This window comes from Argentina silus (genome assembly GCF_951799395.1).
Source record: "Argentina silus genome assembly, chromosome: 6".
NCBI lineage: Eukaryota > Metazoa > Chordata > Actinopteri > Argentiniformes > Argentinidae > Argentina > Argentina silus.
The window spans coordinates 21,018,417-21,031,690 of record NC_139660.1 but is presented as its reverse complement, the minus strand read 5'-3'; the positions used below and the strand labels follow the sequence as shown (position 1 = coordinate 21,031,690).

Sequence of the window (13,274 nt, the reverse complement as noted above, 5' to 3'; positions counted from 1 at the left end):
TATCTCCTCCAGGTGTACAACATACCCATCTCATGCAGGCACGTTCCTGTGTAAGTGTGAGAGATTTCCGGTCTCGTGTTTGGTACAGGATAGCCCTGAGGTGAGTTTCACAAGCTATGCAAGTCTAACCCGATGTCCCTGTGCTCCAAGCACTAAAGGGTGTCCAATAAACTAACTGACCGAAAGTAATATTTTGAAAACTGGATGTTCATGTCTGAGGATATGTGTATAAACTTTAATATGGTGAGAATTCGTGGCCCTTTGATTCTCCTAAAAACAGACATTGAGTTTCAGGGGAGGCTGGTGGAAGTAGAAATCGGAGGACGGGCTGATTGTAATGAATGGAATAAAACAGAAACACATGCCATTCCATGCATTATAATGAGCCTGTCCTCTGATTTCTACCTCCACCAGCCTCCACTGCTGACTTCCAATGTTCTGGTGTTTTCTTTGTAGCCTCAGTTAAGGGCCATAATAATGGGTAATCAAACCACTCTGGCTTCAGTCAAATGCTGGCCAGTGACGACACTGTTCCCAACATCAGAACCACTTCACACACTACTCCGTAATCCTCTCTCCCTTCTGACCGTGGTGCATGTGATACTAGATAAAAAATAAAAAAAACTTACTGAGCGTTCCCCCTCCCAGCCCTTCGCACCCTCAACTGATGTTAATCTATCTTACATAAAAAATATTTCTTCTTAAGCAGCTCTCTCAACAGCCCTCGCCCCCTGGCAGTGCGCCCGTACCCGAAACGTCAAATCTACCTGGTTTGGACTGGTTCTAGCCAGTTATAGGAAGGGCACTACATGACTCCACTCTCCAGGACGATTAACGTTATAAACTTTTATAATGTGAGTGCCTTAACCCCGGGAAAGGAACGGGGCGGGAACTTGAGCCTAAGAAATCGAGGCCAGGAGTGGGCAGGAGACGGGATCATTCGACACATACATAAGACAAAAAACAATACTCCAACCCAACGCTGTAGGGTGATAGCCTTGTTGGAAGAATTGTTGTGAGTTCTGATGTGATCGACACCTCTGGGTGTGTTATTTCTTCATCATGCAATGTGTTGTTATAGTGCTAAGCAACTTGAACTAATCCAAGAAAGAATCCCAGATTGGAGGCTGAGACCCGCCATGCTGGGAGCTCTGTTCTTTGTGACCCGGGGCCCTCGGAGCCTGGTGGCACGGCAACCACTGGTGTTTATTCACCCCTGCGGGACACCGCTCAATGTTTACACCAACCTACCCTCTCACCACGATAGGTTTCATGGAACTGAGCAGCTGGCCGCTGCCCCTGAGATCTCAGTGTTGTGGATGTGGACAGAGAGGATGCTGGGAGAGAGTGAAAACATGTAACGCCGTCTACTAAGGTGTCAAGAGTCTCAATCATCTTCAAAAATGACATGAAAAAGAATTGTGTTCTCTAGCGAAAGGAATAATACAGTTGTTGCTGAGGTATCACTGACCAAGTCACCTTTGACCTTTTGAGGGTCCCAGAGGCGTCATGGAGTGTTCCATAGTCAGTTTGTTTTCCTAATGTCTCACTAATACATCATGACCAGAAAGAACACCAAAGGCCTCCTCAAGTTAATGATATATAAGAATTGCATTATCAGCCTAAACCTGGGGTTAGGGTTCATTCCCTTCCCTGCAAGACACTTACTCCACCCGCCTCACCCGAAAAGCTACCTCGATTGTGAGCGACGCAAGCCACTCCGCACACAGTCTGTTCAGCCTCCTGCCTCCAGCCTCCTCCAGGCTGTCAGGAAGCTGAAACCCCCCCCCCCCCCCGCAACCCTTCAGCCCCCCCTAAAAACACTACGGACTCTGGACAATCACTGTTTAAATTATTTTTATTGTCTATAGCATTAGTAAATGTCTTATCTGTTGTGCAATTGAATGTTTTACTTTTAGTATGTCTTGTCTTATCTGTTGTGCCTGTGCACTTTATCTGTCTCACCGTGGGAGAGTGAGAAACGTCCTCTCGATTCCTTTGGATGTCTTGACATGTGAAGAATTGACATTAAAGCCACGTTGACTTTTGACTTTGAATTGCCCCTTATCTTAAAGGGGCAATCTGGAATTCAAACAACAAGCAATCACCCCCCAATTTGTTTGGCAAACTGCTGAGGGATAGGGCTGGAGAAATATCTTACATTCTTACAGTGGAGAAACCACTCTTACAGTCATAGATGGATCTATAAATGCAAGGACTGACCATCTGTTACGTTCCACGTAGATTTGTCTGTTCTGTTTTCCCTCTTTCTTTATAGGGCGACATCACCACTCCCATTTGCTGCACCTGCTGCCAATCCTCCTAATCACCTGCCATCCCAGTCCGGCCCCAATCAACTCCCTTCATTTAGTATTTAAGCTGTGTGTTTCATGCCAGTCGCTCTCTTCATGAGCTCATGCTTTGTTGTGACACTTTGATGTGCTTAGCCCCACTGACACTTGTTTTTCCCTACCTTGATTGTGTGTGTGTGTGTGTGTGTGTGTGTGTGTGTGTGTGTGTGTGTGTGTGTGTGTGTGTGTGTGTGTGTGTGTGTGTGTGTGTGTGTGTGTGTGTGTGTGTGTGTGTGTGTGTGTGTGTGTGTGTGTGTGTGTGTGTGTGCGCGTGCGCGTGCGTGTGTGGTAGTTGTTTGTATGGTCCAGGCCCTGGGGCAGGACAGAGGCCTCTATACTCTCACACGTAGGTGGAACTATTGTCTAGATACACTAGGAAAGGGGTGGTTGCCAACCATGTACATTTTGATGTCCTTGGTTAGAGTAGTTTAGTTAGTCAGGGAGACAGTATTTTGAGTTGTGGATGTTTAGTTAGGGTCAGTTAGTAGCCTCTCCTAACTCTCCTAGATTTTTGTTACTTTCTTTTCTTTGGCAACATCCGTGTCCCCTTGGCCTGTGGGCTACTAGTGTTGTGTGTGTCCGTTGTGTTGTGTGTACACTGCCTGTACACCCCCCCCCCCCCCTCCCTTTATTATTTACAATATACCACTATTTCAGTTCACTCCATCCTTGTCTGGTCTCCTTTATTTCACACCAACGCGCTCAAGATTCCTGCCTTTAGTTGGTCAAATCTGTTACGCACTTCCCTTTACCCTAGACACAACTGAGTCGTAACACCGTCCATGAGGTAAAAATTATTGTTTTAACCATTTTTTAAAGCAATACAGTGTTTGTTTACAATTACATTGTTTACAAACAATGGAGTAAAATTAAGCTTATATTTTGGCTTCTGATGGGGTAAGACAGTTGAATTAATGCCTCATGAGGCATGCATAGGTTATATTCTTTAAGAATCAATGGCTATATATCATTAATTTAAAAGTAACAAAATGGATGTACCAATCCCAGATTGCCCCTTTAAGAAAGTTGGTCAGAAATGACATGTCATTGCATTAACAGGCTAGAAAGCAATTAACGGTACTTTTCCCCCTGTCTTTTCAAGGAAGGACAAGGGGATTACAAATGCTATAAATCCTTTTATAGCTGCTGTAAATCCTTCACGTAAGACCCTCAGAGTTTGACTGTGGGAAACTTCCTGGGAAAGTAGGAAAGTGGGAAACATCCTTGGGAACATTAGGTACAACCTCAGAATGAAAAACACTGTTTATCCTTTCCCAGTCCAGGAATCAACATTGGAGTCCCATGAAAGGCACGCATGCAGCTTCATTCCCTCTTTGATAAATATAGTGATTCTTAGAATAGTGAACTGTAGCCTTCTGTTTGGCCTTAACTGGAGAGTTACAATTGTTGTTGCAATTCTGTGCAGTCAAATCGAGATCCCACCTTCATCCAACGACAATGTACACTCTACTGATCTGTGCTTCGTTTAGCTCTGTTTGTTTGTTTGGTAAGAGCCTGCAGGATGTGAGTAAAGTAAGAAGCTGCAATCACATTGATGTCATCATGAGGGAGGTGTTACCATGTTGGCCATGGTTTCTGACTTACAATAGCTAACATCATACCTGAGAGGTCAGGGACAGTGCTTGCTTTGTTACCTTTTGATCTGGGGTCAGTTTCCAGAAAGCTTCTTAGCTAAAGTAGTATTTTATCTCTTCCAGGCCCACTATAAATCCAGGCTCACTCCTCTCTTCTCCAGACCAGAAAAGTTCTTAATTTAACGACTTTCGTTCTCTATGCGCAGAAGATGGACCTGCAAACATGAATTTTACAATTCATGAATTTTATCTCACAGCTTTGCAGCTGGGTTGTCAGGAGAAATGAAGGTTGCATGCCTCTGGTATTGTAGCTACTAAAGTGAGTTGTGTTATTGCCCTGAGGTTTTATTTTGTTTACGTGAGGCCCTTTCAGGTTTGAAGTGGAGGACATCCCTGTCTGGAACATATTTCAAAGCGCTACATTTGTTTTTCTTCTTCCAAATCCATTGTTTACAAACAATAAAGTAGAACTGGGTTACTTATAAGACAGTGCTATGCTCATTAGGTATGAAGGTAACACTTTACACTGTCTTATTACAGTAATTACCTATATAAATACAGCGTAACAAGTATTTTAATAAGTTGTAATAACTTAAAGTGTCACTGTACTTACAACGTGTAACATCTGGTATTTACAATATCATATCATATCAACAATTAATGTGTGTTACAATGCTTATTACAAATTGAATTTTCAACTAAATCAGACTTTTTGATCCATGTCCAAGCATGGCAATGGCAAGTTAATTAAATTCCAACATTTGTCACATTTTCGTTAGACCTATAACCAGAGTTTACGAGGGCACAGTAGCCTACAGGACATAGTAGAAGTTATGAGCTACAGTTCATCAACTCAGCGAGCGAGTCCTTCCCCATCAGCACCCAGCGGCAACACAAGCTCAGTGCACGCTGATGTTATTATTACCCCCCTGCAACCGGTTCAGACTGGACGAGTGGCAATATTAACAATGTTCCCCGCAAGTATCGCTCATATATTTCACACGCCAGCCATCACCAGCAAATTAACTTTCTTTCCAAACTTCAGCAGAGACTAGCACTTTTCGTTCGAGTATTATGCCTCTATTCATGTGCTCCTATTGTTGTATTCAGTATAAAGGGGGAAGAAATAGCTTGTTGCCAATTGAATGTTTTAAAAAAAAAAGTTTAGCAATTATTGAATTTGATTATAGCCTCTAAAGAAGTTTCTCTGCTTGAGACGAGTATCCCATCTGATTTGACTTGATTGCAGCAGCCTACTCTGATTCAGGTAAATTTCAAATTCATACAAACAACTTTTGAAATGGATCATATTCTGCCAAATGCAGTCAATCGATGTACACTACTGTAAGCAATAAATGTTGACTAACATATTATATGTTATATGGTATATGTTAATATATATGTTAATAGGGTGAATAATGATCAAATATAAACATCCTTCTTTAGCTGGGTTTAGCCTATTGACTGTATAACTGTAAACCGTCGCAGGGAGCGCTTCCCAGACGCACGTGAGGAGAAGAGTTCCCTCAACTTAGCGCATGAGCCGTAGCCTACCAGCAAGAACAGCTTCGAACCGGTTTATTCCCCGGCATCACAGCGGTATAAAATGGACAGTCCCCGGTGCATATAGAGCTGCTGCCGGGTCTGCCCACGGACCTGTAACGTAGCCCAGCTGCCCGGCATCCGCATGTGATGTCATTATTTTAATTGGCTTCATCTCGATTCTAAAGGCTAGGGTTTATTATAGGGAAACCATCCTCCATGGAAACTCCCTGGGTGCAAACCCGCACTTATTCTGCAGGTGTCTGTTGTTGTTGTTGTTGTTGTTGTTGATGATGATGATGATGATGATGGTGATGATGACGAGGATGTTGATGTTGTAGAGGTAAGTTGCATGAATGGTGATGTCTTGTTTCATATGAATTGTAGAAATACATAGGATTGTTGTGTAACACAGACACGGATGAAGATAGGCTATACGCTCTAAACGTCGTTGTTGTTTTGAGTAGTAGCCTGAGAGTATTGTACAACAGTTTATCATTGTCTCGATTCTATCAGATTAAAAGAATAATGTTTAACAAAGAAAAAAATAGTATGTTGAACGGTTAATGAGTTGCCGATGTTGGCTAGATAGTGGACTAAGGTGCGCAACTTTTGTTTCTCCTTAGAGGGAGAAGTGTACACTAGAGGAGAGATGCTGCAGTGGAGCGCTAGTGCGCCAACAACAAATCGCTCTCAGCACAAATTATTAATGAAAGGTCGAAAAACATCTTCTGTCAGCAAGGGAAGCAGGGTGCGCCTTAGTGTTGGGTGCCAGACCATAACGGAAATTGAGCAAAAGCAGGATAAAGTACCGAGAGAGCAGTTTAGTGTCCAAAATTCCCCTCCTTCAAGGTGTGGTCTTACTGAGGGACAAAAGCGGGCAGCGCACAATGAGAAAGTGCAGTCAGTGTTCAGGACCTAAGACAGGTGACCTGCCTGGTCGACCAGGCAAGAGCAGCAACAGCGTAAGGCGTAAATATGTGTTAGGCAGTTATAGCCTCTTAGGCTACAACTTTAAAACGCAACTTGTCTCCAAACTCAAGATTTGTTTTGCCTGCATTATAATGCATTTTGTCACATGCCTTCATCCATGTTTTAACGTTTTTGGGTCTTTCTCTCTTTCTTCAGGAATCCCCCCATCTTGAAGCTGTGAGGTCGAACCAGGCATCATCATGAGCTCAGTGAAAGCATTGGACGGAGGTTGGGGCTGGATCATCGTGGTGGCCGGCTTCATGGCCCAGTTCCTGGCCTACGGCTCACCCCAGTCTGTGGGCGTCCTCTACCCAGAGTGGCTGTATGCCTTCCAGGAGGGCAAGGGCATGACAGCCTGGGTGGGCTCCATGGTCTCAGGAGTGGGACTCATAGCCAGTGAGTATTAACCCTTTAAAACCTGTTAATGTCGACGTTGCTCTCATTCAAAATCAAAGTATGTTCAGTCAATGTTTCAAAGATAGAAAAGTGGAATATTGTATGTGTTTACACAAAGGTAGTGAAGTTCAGAAAAAATATGAGAAAATATTGTTTTTAATTGTGACTTCTTCTGGTTATGACACTTATGATTCATTAAACTCAAAAATATCATCATAGTTATTTTCTTGAGAAGGCTGTCAATTGATATTGGTATGCATATTATTGGGTTAGACCAGAAGACTTATCTATACACATTATAGTGTCAGTTAGTTATATTGCATGCCATATTACATGATTAGAAATTACAAACCAGACAAATTAGTGGTCCGTAGTCCTTACAAATACAGCAGTGGTAGTGCTATGAACTACACAGTCACAGGTGACCAGCTCTGTTCTTATCTAACCTGGTAATCTCATCTGGAGGGCAGAGGGGCACATGATAAAATGTTATGGAAAAGTGATGGTGCGTTTTTAAAGGAGTCAGAGTTTAGTGCTGACTTGAGCTGAAACTGTGAAATAGGCAAGCACTTTGTGATGCTCTTAAAGCTAAGTTGATGTCATTGATTTCATTGTGTTTGCAAGACAAACCTGTCAAACCTGGGAGATGAGCACTTAGCACTTAGCTGAGATACCATAGAGAGATAGAGAGAGGGGGGGGGAAGAGAGAGAGAGAGAGAGAGAACAAGAGTGTGAGAGAGAGAGAGAGAGAGAGAGAGAGAAAGAGAAAAGAGAGAATAAAAGTGTACTGAGAATGAGGGAATACAGCATTCAACAGCTTGAGGTCTATTTACTCACCAGAGAGGTGCTCAGTTCACCCTGTATAACTGCAAGCTTTATTTAAGTCTGTTTGACTTATTATTTACCAGACAGGATCGGAGACAGTGGATCATGCTCTGTCTAGGTTTACATTTACGACAGGGCTAAGCCTCCCTTCACTTTGTCCCTGATCCAAAGAGGTCAGCGAAAAGTCATGACTAAACAGATCGCCCACGGTCCACACGTGTCTGGCTTGGCGGCTCAGCTCAGAAATGCAGTCTCACACCACGAGCTCTTCTGACTGGTTGTCGAGCAGAAGGGGAAGGGAGAGCTTCAACAGGAGAATGTGATTGGCTGTTCTTCACACACACCCTCAGGCTATCAGAGTTCTGATGGGGAATTCGATGCTGTACTGTATGTCTCTGCACAAGTGACACACATAAAAAGGATGGCCACAGATAACCCAGACACAAATTCTTTTCACTGACTATGTTCTCTATTTAGAGTTTGACATTACTGAAACGAGGATTCAATTACATGTTCATCTGCCACACAAGTAATTAAAAGCAATGCTATTCGGGTGATGGAGTATTGCTTTGGAAAGTTAATTGGATCCAAGTTAATTGGATTGGACTGAATTTGAGTTGGCAGGGTGCTGGGGAGACATAGCAGCCTTTATTGAGTTGGCAGCAAGCGGTAGGTCAGTGAGGTAAAACCGTCTCCTAAAACTTGGCCCATGTTCTTGATGGCGTACACTACAGTATCCAGTTTGTCCGTACAAAACAAACATGATCCCATCGGCCAAAAATAGACAATTTTCCACATCTGAGTGTGTTTTAAATGGTTATGCTGTGAGGATATATGATATATAGAATCGTCACAACCATGTGCGTCATTTCTTCCGTCCCTCGATTCTTGCTCAGGTGTCGAATCAACTTTTACATCTCTGGGGACTTGTTGTGAACATGTGAGCAGTGAGTCACAAGCCTAGGACACGCAGCTACTGTATGGAAGAGGCCCAGAAAGACACATCACACTCTGTACTAATTAGTGAATGAAAAAATAGTTGATAATTACAGGCTCACAGTACTGTTAAGGCAGGAACAAGGACCATCATGTCACATGGGCTTGAATTGATCCCTCACGTTTTTCTGCCATGAAATGGTCCCACATGTGCAGGGGTGCGGGACACACCTCGACTGAAATGTGTGTTTGTTTTTGTCTATGAAATATGAAATCCACCTCTTTATCACACCCAGAGGATCCTGAACGCACAATATAAAATCCCCCCCCCCCCCCCCCCCCTTTTCCCCCCAGGTCCTGTCTGCAGTGCCTGTGTGGACAACTTTGGGGCGCGCCCCGTGACCATCTTCAGTGGTGTCATGGTGGCAGGAGGCCTGATGCTCAGCGCCTTTGCCCCGAACGTCCAGTTCCTCATCTTCTCCTACGGGATAGTTGTCGGTAAGTTGAGCGAAAGTCATATAGTCCTTGAAAAGGTGTCTGTTGGTGGTGTGACCCGCTACAGGATTAGCCTTGTCAGTGTGAGAAAAATGATAGGAATGTTCTCTTTCTTAGTCATAGAAGGCCTTGGGAAACTCCTGAGTGTTTTTTCCTGGGAGTTCACTGTTTTTTTTAATCCCTTATCAAGGACAAAAAGCTTACATGATCACAGCCTGTTGGTAGGAAACTGGTAGGAAAGTCTTAACATCCTTCAAGGTTAATAATTATACAAGTTTATTCATACATAAAGTATGTATGCAGAGTACTGCCCATCTCTGCATGTAGGATGTTTAAATAAACTGCATGAGATGTAAAAATATGCCTGTCAGATTTCCATGTGACTGATGCCTCTGGCAACCGAAACAGTTTATCTGCCCTCATCACAGCCCATTATCTAACACGCAATGACAGCTGTGCCTTGCTGAGGGGATAGGACCCAATAGACAGCCACTGTCAACACTGCCTGTTGCACTGGCCTGGGAGGGAGGCCATGCATATCTGACAAAAGACGTTTATTTTTAGACAGTCCCTTCTAGACAGCTCTGCACATGTGGCTCAGTTTGCTCTCTCAAAGCTTTGTTGTTGTTTTTTGCAAGTCATGCTTTGCTAATCAAGGCCCTTTAGGGTCATTTTACACTGGAAATGATTTATTCACGTTGTGGATATGTTTTGCAGTGACTTCCTCACAGAGCAAGAGATTTTAGATCGTTTGAAATTAGACCGAATTTATCGATTTGAGATATTTTGAATTCAACATATTCTTACATGTCCATAGAATTTGACAGATTATTTGGGAAAGATTTTGTTCTGAACGTTCAATTCATTAACATCATCCCCACAAGGAGTAAAATGCTAATCTTAATAATGCTAATGTTTACCTTCCTCTTGTTATTCTCACCTCTCCACAGGCCTTGGCTGCGGCCTTGTCTATGCTGCCACGTTGACCATCACCTGTCAGTACTTTGACAAGAGACGCGGCCTTGCCCTTGGCATTGTCACCACAGGTACCTGCGCCCCCCTCTGCGCTCTCTGGGTTCACATCAGTTCTACAGTACATGCTCAGTTCTTTCATGTATGAGAAGCCGGAAGCCTTGGAATGCCAAGGTAAACATACTAGCAGTGGAGGCTGGTGGATGTAGTAATCGGAGGACGTGCTCATTATAATGCATGGAACGGAATGAGGAATACATTACAATGAGCCTGGGTCCTCCAATTTCTACCTCCACGAGCCTCCCCTGACATACTAGCGTATTAGCAGTGGAGTCTAGTGGGTAGGGACATGGACGGGTGACACTGGTAATGAAACCAGTTGGGAGCACTCTGTTTTTATGCCCCATTAAGAAAAACGCTGATTTCTTCAGAGATTTTTGAGCTGTACCACCACCAAAGAAGAACAGGGAGAGTAGCTTCAGGCAACAGTGTCCCTAGGCATCTAAGTCTTTTATTAAATAAATCATCACTCGTCTCCATTCTTGGAATGCTTGTACTAAATCATTCACCTCTTTGTAATCCAGGCACCAGTGTGGGAGGGTTCCTCTACGCCACAGCTCAGAACGAGCTGATTGTGCTCTTCGGCCTGGAGGGCTGCCTGTTGATCGTCGGGGCCCTGGCCCTGAACCTCATGGCCTGCGCCGGCTTCATGAGGCCCCTGAACCTGCCGGGTTACTACCTCAAACAGAAGGCCGCTCTGGAGCGCACCACCGAGGAGCAGCTCTTTGAGAAAGCTCCCGCCGACGACCTCAAGACCTCACCGGGCTCCGCTGATAAAACCCTGACTGTTAAGGAGCTCCTCATCACCATCGACGCCAAAGACCTCGTCATCGTTCAGACGGAGAGGAAGAGTGGCTTCCTGGCCAGTTCCGCCATCGTGAAGGTCATCAAGAAGAAGCACCAGGCCTACACCAAGTACGTTCACTCCACAGCCGAGCTCCTGCACGACCGAGTCTTCATGGCTCTCTGCATCTCCATCTTCATGTTCAGCCTGGGCGCCTTCCCGCCCGTCCTCTTCATGGAGGACGTTGCCCAGAGCGAGGGCCTCATCGAAGAGGTCAGCCTGATCCCCCTGGTCTCCATCGTAGCCATCACCACCGGCGTTGGCAAGCTGGCCCTGGGCACACTGGCGGACGTGCGGTGGATCAACAGCCTGTTCCTGTATGCCTTCACACTGATAGGCACCGGGGTGGCTCTCCTCCTCATCCCCATGTCTAAGAGCTACGTGGGCCTGCAGGTCCTCTCTGCCATGGTGGGCTTCTTCTCCGGGAACTGGTCCCTCACCTCATACATCACCACAAAGATTGTGGGCCTAGACAGACTGACCCAAGCCCACGGGATCCTCATGTTCTTCGGTGGATTCGGGATCATGCTCGGACCTCCTATTGTTGGTAAGGAGTATTCTGCTTCTGACATCATCATCATCATCATCATTGCCAAGTGTTGTTGTTGTTACTCTTGTTGGAGAGGAGATACAGGTTTAGTCATAGAACTAGAATGAGTAGAACAGAGTAGAACATTCAGCTAGCTTACAGCTTTATTAACAACCAACCAACTCAACTGACATTTGAATGTTAAGTCAAATTATGCTTTGTTGTTACTGTATGGTGCTGCCTCTGAATTTTGACCAATTCCATGTCGGCCATCTTTTGGTGTACTAGCCAAATTGTCATGGTCTGAGAGACCACGTCCATTCTACTCATTCTATTTGTATGGGTTTAGTTTTGTAAACTTAATGTGACAAAACATTTATACAGATAATGTAATGTGGATATGGATGGAGTGAGGGTGATGAAACGTTGATCACAAGGCGTTCGCCTCAGCTAGTGTTAACAGACTTTGCTGACTCTCATCCAACTGTCTTTTTCCTTCCCCTTTTTAAATTTTCCAGGGTGGTTCTTTGACTGGACCCAGTCCTACGACCTGGCATTCTACTTCAGCGGAAGCTGCGTTCTGTTGGGTGGGGTCATGCTCTTTCTGTGTGCTCTTCCCTGCTGGGATAGGAAGAAGACTGATAACAATGACAGACCGGAAATCCAGTACTCCAGCAACTGTGAAAAAGTTGCCTCTGTAGCCTGAACACTGATTCAAACGTCACATTGACCTTACTTTCTCCAGTGCACCAGCAGCCTCTGCTGATAAACTGGTCCCTCCAAGAGTTAGTTTTTTCTTGATGGGGGATTTTTCTTTATGGTGCCAGATTTTGAACTCGTAATGTATATCTGAGAACAGATTTGAGATAGAATAAGCCTTTTCTATATATCTTGAATACATTTTTCATACAAATACTATGGGATTTTTTTAAAATGGTTCCAAGTTGATTATAGCCTCATTTTTAGAGGCCTACATGTTCAACAAAATGGTTTGCAATTAATACAATAGATAATGTTTACTGAGAATATATGGTGGTTTAACATTTTTGGACCCTCACTTGGTTCAAATGGTGAGGGCATATTCCTAGGTGACCATGTGGAGATAAAACCAATGACACCACTGTATGTTAGTCAACACACAAACGACCGTTCAAATGACTCAACATTTTGAACTGTATAACCATGCAAGCTTCCAATTCCAAAGAATTTCCCAGGTATTTCCTAGAAAAAATATACAGGGGTTGGAAAAGAGGGAATGCACTTTAATGTACTCATTTTAATTCTAGCCGCACAAAATAGTTTCTTTATGTTTCTTTATGTTTTTGTTTCTTAATTACTCCCCTCTGTATCTTACCAAAGCACCAGGATGGTGGATGCCTGTCAACACGTCATGCCTGATGAATGATATAAGCCTTGCTGTACTATACAAGAATAGATAACCTTGTTTTTTAAGAGCATATTGGCCTTGTACTGTATTTTACTGATACCTGCTGTTGACAATTGTCTGTGATTTTCGGTACTGTACACCTCCCTTTTCCTGACCAGACTAAGGACTTTTGACACAATATTCTGTACAAGTGAAGAGACTGTAGAGGGAAATGATCGAGCTCCTTCAGAGCATGTTGTTTGTCTGTGTGGCATGATCTCTGTTCGCTGCATTTCTTCACCAGGCTGGTCCTATTGATTACATAATGAGTCTGTGTGTGTGTGTGTGTGTGTGTGTGTGTGTGTGTGTGTGTGTGTGCGTGTGTGCGTGC

The 13,274-nt window shown here is 44.0% G+C and overlaps 1 protein-coding gene across 1 annotated transcript; it reads left to right on the top strand.

Annotated features, from left to right (window-relative positions):
• Window positions 1-6,660: 6,660 nt before the first annotated feature.
• slc16a9a (solute carrier family 16 member 9a) lies at window positions 6,661-12,223 on the top strand (the record flags this gene model as incomplete). Its single annotated transcript, XM_083671245.1, has 5 exons — window positions 6,661-6,856; window positions 8,972-9,115; window positions 10,063-10,158; window positions 10,669-11,535; window positions 12,036-12,223. The coding sequence occupies 5 exons, from the start codon at window positions 6,661-6,663 to the stop codon at window positions 12,221-12,223; spliced, it is 1,491 nt and encodes a 496-aa protein (XP_083527371.1).
• Between the last annotated feature and the right edge of the window lie 1,051 nt (window positions 12,224-13,274).